The sequence below is a fragment of the Lolium rigidum genome, chromosome 4 (assembly GCF_022539505.1).
Source record: "Lolium rigidum isolate FL_2022 chromosome 4, APGP_CSIRO_Lrig_0.1, whole genome shotgun sequence".
In the NCBI taxonomy this organism is placed as follows: domain Eukaryota; kingdom Viridiplantae; phylum Streptophyta; class Magnoliopsida; order Poales; family Poaceae; genus Lolium; species Lolium rigidum.
This window is the reverse complement of record NC_061511.1, coordinates 50,634,451-50,648,990: the sequence shown is the minus strand read 5'-3', so window position 1 is coordinate 50,648,990 and position 14,540 is coordinate 50,634,451. Positions and strand designations below refer to the sequence as shown.

The window sequence follows — 14,540 nt, the reverse complement described above, 5'->3', positions numbered from 1 at the left end:
CGAAGATCACCATTGCTTCCGATTGTCTTTCGGTGATACAAAGAATGAAATCTTCTGCGGCGTAGTCATCGAAGATATTAAGGCTATCCCAAGACGGTTTACGTCATGTGCTTCGCGCGCTCAGCATTGCTGCTCATCGGTTAGCTAGAGAGTGTATTTCTTTAGCTAGCGCTGTGTGGCGTGGTGTTTCTCCTAATTGTATCCGAAAGGATCCGTGTAATGACATTACGATTATTGATCAATAAAGAGCATGCGTTTCCCTCAAAAAAAAAAAAAACTACCGTGTGGCACGAATCATGGCGCAATCCAACGGTTTAGAATCAGGTCTAACTTGACCCTCCGAGGAGGAGTAGAAAGTTACTTAACCCCGCCATGTTTTTCCTTGTACGTGTGCCGTGCTCGTTTAACAAGGAGCAGACAAGAAACCCTTTCTACCCGAAAAAACGAGTCCGACATCTACTCTTCCTGGGTACGAAATCGCCAGGAATTGCGTGTGTGCTCGTAGACCCGGCCGGCCGGCAGATTAGCGTGTCAAACCACACCAATTGGCGATGAAAGCAAACAAAACCAAGAATAGTTGAGGAAGCCGTCGCGTCGGATCCGATGGGATAGTGGAGACACGCCATTCTCATTCCCCAATTAATACTACGAACGCCTTTCCTCTCCATTTCCGTTTCCACGCGCTTTCATTTCTTTCTTCGCGGGTTAAAACCCCTCCCTACCCACCGTCTCCTCCATTCCTTTCCCCGCCGGCCCCAAAGCTCTGACCTTTTCTTCTCCCCCTGCTCCTCCGACGCTCCCGCCGCCGCCACCGCAGCTGCTGCCTCGGGATCTGCCGCGGAGGAGCCCGCGGAGGAGCCTCCCGTCTGTCGCGGTGGTCTGACCTTTCCGCCTGGAGAAGGAGGAGGAAGAAAGTTCACTTCTTGCGGGTGATTAACAGATCTGAGCCCGTCGGTCAATGGATTCCTCCCCCGACGCCAGCGCGGCGCCGGCCTCCTACTGGTGCTACAGCTGCGACCGCTTCGTGCGCGCCGCGTCGCCGGCGGCCTCCGGCGGCGACGTCGCGTGCCCGGGCTGCGGCGGCGGGTTCCTCGAGGAGATGGGCGGCCCCCCGCCCGCCCGCGCCGCCGCCTACCCCTACCTCCGCCGCCCGCGCGCGCACCACGCCAACGACCTGCGCCTCCGCCGCAGCCGCCGCTCCTCCACCCCCTCCTCCTCCTCCGCCGCCGCGCCGTTCAACCCGGTCATCGTGCTCCGGCGCGCGGCGGCCGACGCCGCCCCCGACGCGCTCGCCGGCAGCAGCTTCGAGCTCTTCTACGACGACGGGGCGGGCTCGGGGCTGCGCCCGCTGCCCGACAGCATGTCCGACTTCCTCATGGGGTCCGGCTTCGAGCGGCTGCTCGGCCAGCTGGCCCAGATCGAGGCGGGCGCTGTCACGCGCCCCCGCGAGACCCCGCCGGCGTCCAAGGCGGCCGTGGACTCCATGCCCACCGTCCCCATCGCCGCCGCCCACGTCCGCGCCGACTGCCACTGCGCCGTCTGCAAGGAGCCCTTCGAGCTCGGCGCCGAGGCCCGGGAGATGCCCTGCGCGCACATCTACCACGAGGACTGCATCCTGCCCTGGCTCCAGCTCCGCAACTCCTGCCCCGTCTGCCGCCACGAGATGCCCACCGACGCCGCCGCCACTGTGCAGGCACATGCGGCCACCCACGAGGAGGAGACGACGGTGGGTCTCACCATCTGGAGGCTCCCGGGAGGCGGGTTCGCCGTGGGGAGGTTCGCCGGCGGGAGGCGGCCCGAGGAGAGGGAGCTCCCGGTCGTGTACACGGAGATGGACGGTGGGTTCAACGATGGCGGCGCTCCCCGGAGGATCTCGTGGGGCTCGCGGCAGAGCCGGTCAACGGAGACCAGCGCTGTCCGACGCGTTTTCCGGAGCATGTTTGCGTGCTTTGGCCGTGGGAGCTCGTCGAGCTCTCAGGCCTCCTCTGCGCAGATGAGGCCAGATGAGATGAATGAGGGGTCGGATCATTCTGCAGTGTTCAGCCAGGGCTCGAGGAGCCGGAGCATGAGCTGGAGGTTGGAAGATGGCCACGCCGACGCCATGGTGCAGAGATAGTCCTCGACGGCGCGTGCCGCAGGAAAGGTTGTTGATTGCTTCTGTTTCATCTGGTTTTTATGTACTTATTAGAAGAAAGAAACACGACGATTTGTAGAACAGGATTGGTGTTGTACATAGGAAGCAGCATCTGCTGTATTAGTTGCAGGGAGGAACATGTTCACTCTGATTCCAAGATTGAGCATTTGCCACTTAGACCATGAATTGTTTTGTTGGTGGCAAATTGTATGTTTGATTGTCTTCGATTCATTCAATTCAATTCCATGTGTCCTGGTGCTCAGAATGTTGATGGCCTCAATATTGACCTAGATATTGTCTGCTCCAGTTCCCAGGGCTTCTTGAGTTAGTTAGTATCATTTATCTCTTGCAAAAACACCATGTCTGTAGATAATTTCTAGGTTGGTATCACTAAGATTAGTGATTAGATACCTGGATGTTCTGTCTTGCTCTCAAGTAAACAAATCCATATTCATTTCATCTGTCCAGACGAAATTTAGATGTAGCTTGTTGTCTGCAGATCTTTTAGTGTATCCGTTGTTTCTCTTGATCACTATCTGAAAAGATATTTGCTTACTACCCTCAATTGTATGCCACTGTTGTAGCACTTACCAATCACCCCACATCACTGTCCTGATGTTAGCAAGTTGCAGCAGCTGAATTCGTCCATCTATTACTGTCTTTTGGCACTTAGTTGATGGATTGTTCTGTTATCAAATTATATGTTTGATTGTCTTGTCTTTGATTCATTCAATTCAATGTGGCCTGATGTTTGGGATGTTGAAGGGGTCAATAGAACTTTCTTGTCATGGATATTTTCTACTTCAGTCCCCAGCTTTTTTTCTTTTTTCTTTTGGAGAGTAGCCAAAGGCGAGTCTTCAGCTTCTTGAGTTAGTATCATCTATTTCTTGCAAAAAGACCATCACTTTGTTGGTGATCTCGTTGTTGTTAGTGATTAGATTCACTGGATGTTCTTTGTTGTTTGCAAGTTGACAGATCCATGTTCATTTCAGCTATCCATATTCATTTCATCATGTCCTTATGTAAGCAACAGCAAGTTGCAGCAGCTAAATTTCTCCTCTTTTATACTCCTCCTTTGATGCAGCTGAGAAGGTCATCTTTATTACAGCAAAAGCTTGTACCCCTTGATATTTCGACCCATGCAGCAAGTTTAAAGGCCTATCAAATTTGTTCTTGTTCTGCTGCAGCTTTCATTCTGTTAATCAACCAACCAACCAAGAAATGCTCCTTTCAGGCATGGTCCATATACACCTGCAATGCAACCACTGAACTGGAATGATTCTGATTTTATTTCTATAATTCTCTTGGAGCATCTGTTCGGAGGTGCAATGATTAAGCTGTCCCCTAATCCTGCCATGCGTGTCTGTTTCGGTGGTTGAGCATGCGTGCATCCGGAGCTGGTGCAAGATGAGGTGCGATTATCTGGTCTTCTTTGTACAAAGTGCACCGGTGAGCGCCATCTTTTGACTCCGTCGTTTTGTCTCTGAACAGCAGCCGTTTTTGTTCGCAGCGAACCAAAATTTGGGCCCAAGAGACATCATATTTGGGGATGTATCTATATGCTAAATAGTGTCTACATACATCCAAATTTTGACATATCTAAGACATCTATTTATGGACAGAGGTAGTACGTTCTATGCTCTGGCCTATAAAAATTGACAACAAAGTGAGATGTGTTAATTGTGAGCACACGGTCACGGAAGGACAACTCTCTGCCGGCCAGCGGCCACTGCTACAAATCTGAAAATTCATAGCCTTACAATATTCCACTGCGAAACTACGCGGCCTGGCCCATTCACTACTGCCGCAGCCAGGCTCTGAAGGAAACAAGAATAGAATCGCCGGTGTTTTCTACTTGCCGCTCAATGCGGAGAACATTGGGCTGGCCCAAATTCCTTCTTTTTCTTAGCTCTTTTCACCCGATGAACTTTCTGCTTGTTTTTTTACGGTTATTCGCTGTGGTTCTGCTTTGGTTCGTTTAGGGTTCTTTTTTCCCTTTCTCTCATTTTTTCAATTTCAATTTGGTTATTTTCAGTTTTATTCTTTTCTCTGTATATATGTTTAATTTTTTTAATTTATTCTCTTTATTTTTATATTTTTTTTGGTTTTTGGTTTGTAATTTTCTATTTATACAGATTAAAAATTATTCAAATAACCTTTAATTCACATAAATAACATAACTATTCATATCTGAAAAATATCTCAAGTAAAGTAAATATTCATATAGAAAAACATTCAAATAAGATAAATGTTATTATTGAAATATGTTTAAAAATATTTTTTTTGGGAAACCTCAAAATGAGATTGACGTTTTTATTCGAAAAAGTTCAAAAGATGAGCAATTGAGGTCCTCAGCCCATCGTTAGGCTTATTTTCACCAAAAGGGCAGGTATCTTCCCATTGTGAATCACCTTAAGGCCTATATTCCTCCTCAAAACGAGTCAAGTGGGCCACAACACTAGCAAGCCCAAAAGAAACAAAGAGAGAAAAAAGGAAAATAAACAATGTCAGCATCGATAGATCGACGAAAACGGAGATGACTAGCAACTATTTTGTCCTCCGGAAAAATTCCCACCACGCTCCTAGCACTGTGAACCACTGCATACCGATCATCACCTCAAAGAAGGGTAGCGGCAACAACGACGTAGCTGCCGGAACTGATCCTAGGGTTTTGCCCGTATGGTACGGGGAGTAGGGAAGTGGTACACCCGACGACCTTCAGGAAGGAATATCTACACCCGCAAGCATCACCGCATCGTTGTTGAGACAACAACGACTCCCAAACCCTAAAAACCACACCACAGATGATCCGAAGCACTCCAAAAAACTTGCCACCCACCACCACACGCCATCACAATCTTGCAATCACCTTCATCATCTCACCATGGCCTATGTTGTGAGGCCGGCAAGATCGAGAAGAAGGGACTCCGACAAGGGACGGAACTGCATTAGCATGTAGGAGGAACGACCTCCACCACCGTTGGCAGTAGATGACCGGATGTAGGAGTAGGGACACACTAGGCCCACACAGGCCCGATTGGGGCCAAATCGGGTGGTAAAGATCCACCCCGCACCGCAGCAGACATGCCACCTTTACCCCTCCGCTAGCATGAGTACCCGCTCCTCCTTTCGCCCGGAGCGCCGCCACCATGCCTAAGGTGACCCATCCATCCCAAAAGGGCCAAATCTAGGATGGATTCTCCAACGTCGCCTCTCCCTAATCTCTTCACACTATCTTCAATGACAAATGTCATGAAAGAACCACGACAGTTGCGCCCACTTCGGGGCGAGTTGACGACATGGATTTAGTCAGCTGGGCGAGATCCCTAATCAACAAATAGACCTATTCCGGCTGAGTCATCTCTTCACCGACAATATTAGCGAAACCGACAGAAAATTCAAACAATCAATGACTCGTCTATCCAAGGCACGCCCATGCAAAAATCAAGGAGTTCCTTGACCACCAATCCGCCGAGTCTCTACTACCTAAAAAGAATTTTGGTGTTCTATTTCCTGCCATGCCACTGGTCCGCCGATTTCTTCATCGCAACTCTGAGCACCGACACCTGGGCCCATCTGAAACCACCAAACCCTCGTGAATTCCCTGCTCCTCCTTCGTTCCCTCCAAGCTTTCTCACACGCATCTCGCCAGTCGCTAACCCCGCACCTGAGCGCCAGTCATGTGTCCTCTCCAGGGCCTCTATCATGTCCTATTCCCCCGTCACTCAGAGCTCGACACCGACGATATTATGTTTTCTGCCCTTACCATCGCCCCACCTTTTGTGGATATACTTCATGGGGTGGCTCTGGCCGGATCTGCACCGACAGGTTGATTCCGTACAAACATAGGTTAGAGGGATCCTTACGTGTATGAAAAGTTGTACCTAGTTAAGATAGCGCTAGTAGAGTCCAAAATGGGCTACTCCTTGTAAACCCTGGATCATGGCGCCTTTATAAGCCAGATCCAGGTAGCCCTTTAGGCAGAACCAATCCTCTCATTGTAATCGTGCACATGTTGCTCTTATAATGAGTTATAGTAGCAAGTAGGGTTTCGCCACACTTGCGATATCCGAAGCTGGGTAACTTGTGTCTCACCGTCCCAGTAGCTTCCCGCCTTTCGCCCACCTCTATCTGCATGCCGCGAGGGACCCTCCATGGCATACTCATCATTCATACAATGATAGCTGGTGCCCACCGTGCCCACCGTGCCCACCATGGGATCCGCCTTCGCAGGCATCGGCAACACCCTCGACATCCTATGCGTCCTCTATGTCGGCAATGTTCTAGTCGTTCCAAATGACGAGTGCTGGATGGGTTCCGGCTAGGATTAGCCCCACGCGCTACACGAGCGTCCCAATTGGCGGCATCCACGTCTTGATCGACGACATCAACAACAAAAAAAACCAATCTGATGTCAAGACCCGCATGGACCACCGTCTTTGAGTTGGATACATTTGCGGACGATAGATATGGGCATGAAGCACCGGTGGAGGAAGCTGGGCGGCACAGCTACTTGGCCGGGGCCTGATGCTCTCCGTCGGTAGCCATGGAGGATTCAGTGGAGTGGTGGCGGCCTCCATCCCCGGTGACGGTTCGGCGGTGGTACGCATGATCCGGGCTGCCGTCCTCTTCCCTGATGATCCGACAGGAGGGACTGGCGGCATGGGGGCTGCTGGTCTTGCTTTGTTTTTGGTGGCGGTCCTCAGGTTTCTCGCAAGCGAAGATGAAGATCTACCGGAGGTCAGTTTGCCTTGATCTGGCTGGAGAGATGAGTTCCGGAAAGCTCCGCTGGAGAATGGAACAGTGCATCTTTTGCCTGGAGTTTGCTGGATCGGGTGGTATTCGGTCGCGCGCACCCATGTTTTTATTCCGACCGTTTGGTTCCGGAGGGAGCGGCGCGAAGGTCTATTCTGTGTTGACATCAGGTGACTTTTTGTTCATGGTGAAGTCAGAAGAAGGAATATCATGAAGGCCGCATTGGTTGACTGGCTAAAGGAGGTTCGAGTCTCCGTGATGCTGAGGGATTTTCTTGGTGTTCCGGGCTCCGCAGCAGTGGTATGCATGTGGGGGCGGCTGCACATGTGAAGTTCAGAGTCTTACATCTAAGGGTGAAAACAAAAGGTCTGATCTTAACTGGTTGTGCGTGGCTATGACCTTGTTGGAGGCATTGTTTTGAGAGTGGGGACTATCTTCAGGGTGAAAACCTAAGACCTTTGGTCGGGCAACGACGGCCTTGGTGCATTGTTCCCTTCTTGGAGGCGTCGCTTTTGGAGAGTTTGTATTTCAGGTGTTGTCTCGGTGGTGGTTGTATTGCTGTTGCTAGGTCTGGAATGCTGCAGCGGGACTTTTATTTGTTAGTTTTCTTTACTCTTTTTTGGCTGTGTGCATCCGTACTGCCACTAGGGTGGGGCGTTGTTGCAGAGGCTGAGCGTAATTGGTATCTTTTGATATTAATATATTCCTTTTATCTAAAAAATTAGAATGTTTTCGCCTTAGATCTAGAAAAGTCAAAGCCCACCCAAATCACCCTAGTGCGGATGATGGCGGTGGAAGACCAATGCAGATCCACTTTGCACAACAATGTGTTTAAACATGTCATAGAACAAGATGCTAACGGTGCTTCCTCCGTCCACGAGTGACTTGCTTAGCCTGAAGACCTTGATCTTTGGCCTAACGACCAACGCGATCATGTCTTTTTTTTTTTGAACACAAGATGGGGTCATCGACCCCAGCGGAGCAATTTCATTGAACACCACATGGCAGGTACAAATTACAGCAGAGTCCCTTATCATCTCTTGCCCTAACTAACCAGCTATTTGAAGAAGAGACCTTGCAAATTACATAAAGCACCCTGGAAAAATAAGGAGAAAAGCAATCCAGTGCCTGGGTGCCTCTGCCACCACACGCCGGCAAGCTCGAGGCGTCACCGCCGAGCTTAGAGAGCTGTATGCCCGAAAGCCCTGCTCCGGCGAGGAGATCCCGCTGCTGGCAACCTCCAGGAGGCCGGGGACAAACCACTTGGACTCCCAAAGGCGTCGAGCACCAGCAGAAAGAACGAAGGGCCTCCAAAACGGAGGTTGAGGATGGGTCACCTTGCTGACCGAGGATCACGGCGACAATCATGGTCACCGCGTGTTGCGCTCGTCGGAGAAGAGATCTTGCTCCAGGACGCTCTCCCGTCGATCTGTAAAGAACAGCTCCAGAGAGGATCTCCTCCTCATTCCCACCTCCCCGGTGGCCATGAGAAGAAGGATCCAGCCCAGATCTGGCCAGATCAAGAGGAAAGCAGATGAGCTTTATTTGGAGGGTCGTTGCAGCGCCGCCGCCGTCCGCCTCTGGCTCCCACCATGGGAGCACCACGCACCGCGCCGACACCACCACAGGCCACCGGGAGCAGCCCGAGCTCCCCCATGGCCGAACCCCCATGGGCATGGCGCCATTCTCCACATGGGTAGCATCTAAAACTAGGCTAGATCTATAGCTATATCTACTTCTACCTACTCCGGCACCCATCTTTGACCTACTCCGGCCGGCTATTCCGGCGGAGAGGGCCTCAGATCGGCCCGGCCGACGGGAGTCGACCCTCAAGGTCCTGTAGCGGAGTGAGAGAGGGGAAGGGGGGAAATGAGAGAATCCAACGCGATCATGTCGATGTCTGCCTGTCGAACTAGGCTTTCTTCTTCGCACTCTCGGATCACTCGCTTGGAGAAGGGGAACCATTGTGGCGAGTCTCGTGTTGTGACAACTGTTGTATCCACTATGTTCAGATCGTCCTTGTTCCCTTCTTATGCAAGAGGAGATGTGGAAGGAGTCTTGCAGTCAGCCGAGTCGGCGGTTTTCACTTGTGGAGTCTCCTGTGAAGGACTCGTCGAGCAGTCGCGCTGGATTTGACGTGCTCTGGCGAGGGCGGCGCGCCGGTTTCCTTTGTTTGGACGATAATTGGGTGCATCTTCTATACGTACGCCTTTTCTCTGCGCAGGAACTTCCTGTCGTAATGCACCAACAGGTAGTTAGATCCACATGCATGGATGGCTGGGAAACTTCCTGTCGTAATGCACCAGCCGTTGGTTACCTGAACATGTTACGGTTCCATGCAAGTCGAGTATAATACATGCACAGCTACCTTTTGTAATACGTGTTCGAGTGTCAACGCAAGGCATGTACGCAAATCGAACCTGGACAGGTAGTCGCAGTATGCATAATGGAGGAACAATTAAGTTGGCGCCGCCGCGATGCACGCTCATCAGCCTGTTTGTTTGTGTGTGCGCATGCACCACGGTTCCCGGCTGGCAAGTTGACTTACCAACAAATTAACATCCGCTGCACCCAGGTTACGGCTATAAATACACATGCAGAACAGCAAGTTTGCTTCATCCCATCTTCTCTCGAGCAAACCCCAAGACCCGAGCAGGAAGCTAGGAAGATGGCCAAGCTTGCCCTTCTCGCCGTACTCGCCTCCTTGCTCGGCGCCGTGTCCTGCGAATTCTCAATCTACGCCGGCTACGGCTTTCCACCCCCGAATCCTAGCGTGCCCTATCAGCTCCCACAGGCTTGTCCTCCGGTGAGCCCTACCCCTGGCCTCAAGGTCGGCTACTATGCCGACAAGGACAAGTGCCCTCGGGCGGAGGAGATCGTGAGGAAAGTCGTGGAGAAAGCCACCGCCGGCGAGAAGGCCGGGCTCATACGCCTCTTCTTCCACGACTGCTTCGTCGAGGTACTAACACATACATTGTTTCTGCATGCAATGTAATGTACGTAATTAGAGTAGCTGGCTCACAAATGTTGCCCGTTGGCCGTGGTTCTCTTCAGGGCTGCGACGGCTCTGTCCTGCTCAGCGGCACGGACACGGAGAGGACGGCTTTCCCGAACCTGAGCCTGCGTGGCTTTGAACTGATTGAGGAGGCAAAGGCTAAACTCGAGAAGCACTGCCCAGGCATCGTCTCGTGCGCCGACATCGTCGCCTTCGCCGGCCGCGACGCCAGCTACAGCCTGAGCTACGGCAGGATCAACTACCGTGTACCGGCCGGCCGGTACGACGGGAAAGTATCGCGCGCCGCCGACACCTTCCAGAACCTGCCGCCGCCCTTCGGGGACCTCGCCCTGACCACGGCCATGTTCGCCGCCAAGGGGCTCAACCAGAACGAAATGGTCGTGCTTTCCGGCGCGCACTCCATCGGGCGCTCAGCCTGCTCCTCCTTCCCCGACCGTCTTCCGCCGGCCGCCAACTCCAGTTCCAGTACGGCCATGGAACCCAAGCTCGCCGGGCAGCTGACCGCGACCTGCAGCGCCGGCAGCAGCATAAACGTGCCGCAGGATGCTGTGACCCCCGACAGGTTGGACAACCAGTACTACAAGAACGTCATTAGCCGCGATGTGCTCTTCAACTCCGACGCGTCGCTCACCACGTCCTCGCAGACTGAGGACCTGGTGGAGTTCTATGCCGGCAACCGTCAATTTTTGAGTGGCAAGTTCTTAGGCCCAATCGTGTGGTACCATGACTTCGAAGATGCCATGGTGAAGATGGGCTACATCGGGTTGAAGACCAGCGCCGAGGGCGAGATCAGGAAGACATGCGCCTTCATCAACAAGACCTAGTGCCCTACCTACACCGGTTGATGGTCTGGCCATCTTGACGCCTTGGATTAGTCACAAAAAGGTTTCGTAGTACCGTGCTCTCTGGTGTGCTGTTCTGTCATCCTTTCTAGTTTGCTCATTCATTTCGTTCATTCATTTGTAACATGTTTGTATTTCTTGTTTGACCACTACCTCCAACGCCCGTATTCTTTTCTATATTGAGATTCACGAGTTAGATTCTGTTAATTGATAATGTATGTGCTTTATGGATGGTCTCTATGTTATTCCCACTGTCATTAGGGATTACATTTCCTGGATGTTCTTTCTTGTTCACAAGTCAACACATCACTACTAGGAAAAACCTTATTGTTGACGTACCTTAATTGCCCATTGTCAGCGCACCAATGCAAGCCGGCGCTAGCACACCGGAGGTAACGGTTTATCGCCGATGCACCGGCCAGGTGTGCCGGTGTTAGCGTTGTTACTGCCGGCGCACCAGCCCCAGGTGCGCCGGCGGTTTTTTTTCAGAATAAAAAAAAAAGCTCAATCTAGATCTATATCTAGGTAGAGATCTAGGTCTTGACCATGTTCGTCGCTGTGGTTGTGGTCGTCATTGTGGGCATCACACATGAAGGAGGGAGAGGTGGTGGTTGCTAGAGTGAGAGGAGGTGGTCGCCAGATGGAGGTTGAGGAGTTGGTCTCCGGTGAGGAGGTGCTCGCTGGAGGGAGGGAGATGATAGAGGATCTAGGGGGGAAGAAGGCGTACAAGTGGAAGAGAAGGAGGGAGAAGGGGAAGATGAGGAGAAGAAAAGATGGCCAGAGGGAGGAAGCGGAGGAGAAGTGAAAGAGGAGGGAGGGAAAATTGGAAGAGAAGGAGAAGGGCGCCGGCTGATTACAATTTATAGTGGTGTTACGGCCGGTGCACCACTATGCCAATGTGTCGACTGTAAGTTTTTTTGAAACTTTTTCGCACCAAAATCGTAAACCCCAGAATATTCCTATTTTCATTTTGATTTTGAGGAATTAAAAAATGGGTAAATGACCGTAGGTCGTTGAAATCGGATGTAACTTTTTTCGTAGATATATTTTCATATGAAAAAAAGTTTTTCATTGGAGCTCATATGCAACCATAAATGCCATTTACCGAAGCATGCCATCATTTTGCATAATATATTGAAATTCATGTTTGCTAATTTTCCTAACAACTAGAACACATAACACATGATTGTCTCGAAGGATTTATTTTTTCAAATTTCTATCATTTTCTTTTATTTGTTCAAAGCCAAAGAGGCGATCCACGGGGGTATGGGTGGTGGGGGAGGGGTGGAGGAAAAAAAATGTCACCACTTACCGTCGGTGCACAGCTATATTGGTGTGCAGGTGGTAATCAGTATACCTGTAGCATCCCAAAAAATTGGAATGTTAAATAAGTAAAATAAGTTGATTCAATTGACTGGCTTTGTTGAAAACTTCAAAGAAAATAAACTTTTCGAAACTTGTTCGAATTTTCTGAACCTCGTCTTAAATCAACCTTTACCTGAGTGGATTAGTATGACTATCCAAGTTGTTTGTATTTTGTTTCAACTATTTGGATTCTTAGTAACATTTAAAATAAATATCCAACCATACCTGAAATATTAAAGAGCGGGACTAAAAGAATTTTCAAAAATTATGGCGGAGTAATATTTTGATGTGCCCTCTAGCTATTGACTTCTTTATTTGAATTCTTGTATTTTTTAAATATTTGAGAAACACATGTTTTACAAGAGGGAAGATAATATGACTTCTTCATTTTCATTTAAATAGTGAAATGGCTTGCGATTTTCTATAATGAACACACTACTTTTATGTGCATTTCTGGCATTGCTTGAATTGATTTGGGGCAATATACTAAATGTAAACTAATTTAAAAATATTGCATAAGTAGCCCAACCGAGGACAAAATATATAAATATATTTTAGTATGTTTTATATGGGAAACTTAATTCGGCTCCCGGGTGCATATGCTCCCTCTACCAAAAAAAATATTTTGAAGCAATAAAAAAATTTGACAAAAAATTTACATGTATATCTCCATAATATATTTGTGTTCGTCAAGTTTCACGAAGAACCGATACTATTTGTGGTCTTTGTAAAAAAGAGAAAATTTAATTTGTGAAAAGCCCTACTTTTGGCATTGAATTTTGTCTTTTTTCACACATGCCACATGACAAGTCTATTTTTTTCATGAAATGACTTTGTGAGCCCATAGCTTGTGAAGATGCACGTGCTAATTTTTTTTCAACATTTTAAAAATTTCAAAAATCGTATCTAAGATGCATTTGAAAATAAAAGACGCGTGTGCTCCAAAACTCCACTCCCGTTTTATATTGATCTAAAAAGGCACTAGTAGAAAAAGAGCTTTTAGTCCCGGTTGATAAGGACATTTACTCCTGATTTTGCAACCGGGACTAAAGGCTCCACCACGTGGGTGGCTGGCGCGCGCCGGGGCGAAAAATCTTTAGTCTCGGTTTGTAATACAGAATAAAGGCTATTTCGTTATTTTTTATCCATTTAGTTTTCTAATTAATTTTCACTCCCTATTTTTTGGCAGAATTTCTAGTATTTTAGTTATTTGTCTCTAACTACACTTAATCTTCAGTCAAATTACTTACTCGTGGTCAAACTTCCCGCTTGGTCACCCATCCTCCCACTGCTCCTGCACTAGCACGCTTAACTTCCAAGTTTCTTCCCGTCCCACTTCCAAGTGCTTCGCGCACATGTTATTGATACTAGTATCATATCAATCCTATTAACATGTTGGTCGATGTCACATGATGCGCGTAGATGTACACGTCCGTTGGGAACCCCAAGAGGAAGGTATGATACGCACAGCCGCAAGTTTTCCCTCAGAAAGAAACCAAGGTTATCGAACCAGTAGGAGCCAAGAAGCACGTGAAGGTTGTTGGTGGAGGAGTGTAGTGCGGCGCAACACCAGTGAAACCGGCGCCAACGCGGAACCTGCACAACAGAATCAAGATACTTTGCCCCAACGTAACAGTGAGGTTGTCAATCTCACCGGCTTGCTGAAAACAAAGGATTAAACGTATCGAGTGGAAGATGGTGTTTGTTTGCAAAGAACGGTAATAACAATAATTGCAGTAGAATGTATTCAGATCTAAAAGAATGGACCGTGGTCCATAGTTCACTAGTGGTGTCTCTCCAATAAGATAACTAACATGCTGGGTGAACAAATTACAGGTGGGCAATTGACAAATCAAGATTCAATACATATCAATGATGATTACTATGTGATTTAATCAGGGCATTACGACAAAGTACATAGACCGCTATCCAACATGCATCTATGCCTAAATAATCCACCTTCGGGTTAGCATCCGCACCCCTTCAGTATTAAGTTGTAAACAACAGATAATTGCATTAAGTATGGTGCGTAATGTAATCAACACAAATATCCTTAGACAAAGCATTGATGTTTTATCCCTAGTAGCAATAGCACATCCACAACCTTAGAACCTTCTGTCACGATCCCAGATTCAATGGAGGCATGAACCCACTATCAAGCATAAATACTCCCTCTTGGAGTTACAAGTATCAACTTGGCCAGATCCTCTACTAGCAACGGAGAGCATGCAAGAACATAAATAACACATATATGATAGATTGATAATCAACTTAACATAGTATTCTAGATTCATCGGATCCCACCAAACACAACATGTAGCATTACAAATAGATGATCTTGATCATGTTAGGCAGCTCACAAGATCTAAACAATGATAGCACAAGCGGAGAAGACAACCATCTAGCTACTGCTATGGACCCATAGTCC

At 48.9% G+C, this 14,540-nt stretch overlaps 2 protein-coding genes across 2 annotated transcripts; both read left to right on the top strand.

Moving 5' to 3' along the window:
* Positions 1-894: 894 nt before the first annotated feature.
* LOC124708268 (E3 ubiquitin-protein ligase RDUF2-like) lies at positions 895-2,414 on the top strand. Its single transcript, XM_047239950.1, has one exon. It carries the CDS (start codon positions 959-961, stop codon positions 2,114-2,116), a length of 1,158 nt encoding a protein of 385 aa, XP_047095906.1. The 5' UTR covers positions 895-958; the 3' UTR covers positions 2,117-2,414.
* A 7,143-nt stretch (positions 2,415-9,557) lies between these two features.
* LOC124647022 (peroxidase 2-like) lies at positions 9,558-10,729 on the top strand. The gene is made up of 2 exons (XM_047187028.1): positions 9,558-9,848; positions 9,944-10,729. Exons 1-2 carry the CDS (start codon positions 9,558-9,560, stop codon positions 10,727-10,729), a joined length of 1,077 nt encoding a protein of 358 aa, XP_047042984.1.
* The last annotated feature ends 3,811 nt before the right edge of the window (positions 10,730-14,540 follow it).

Excerpts from the sequence above, each read along its gene's own strand:
- LOC124708268 (XM_047239950.1), top strand. The coding sequence starts at position 959 with ATGGATTCCTCCCCCGACGCCAGCGCGGCGCCGGCCTCCTACTGGTGC.
- LOC124647022 (XM_047187028.1), top strand. The coding sequence starts at position 9,558 with ATGGCCAAGCTTGCCCTTCTCGCCGTACTCGCCTCCTTGCTCGGCGCC. Across the intron at positions 9,849-9,943 it reads TCCACGACTGCTTCGTCGAG|GGCTGCGACGGCTCTGTCCT; the intron begins GTACTAACACAT and ends GGTTCTCTTCAG.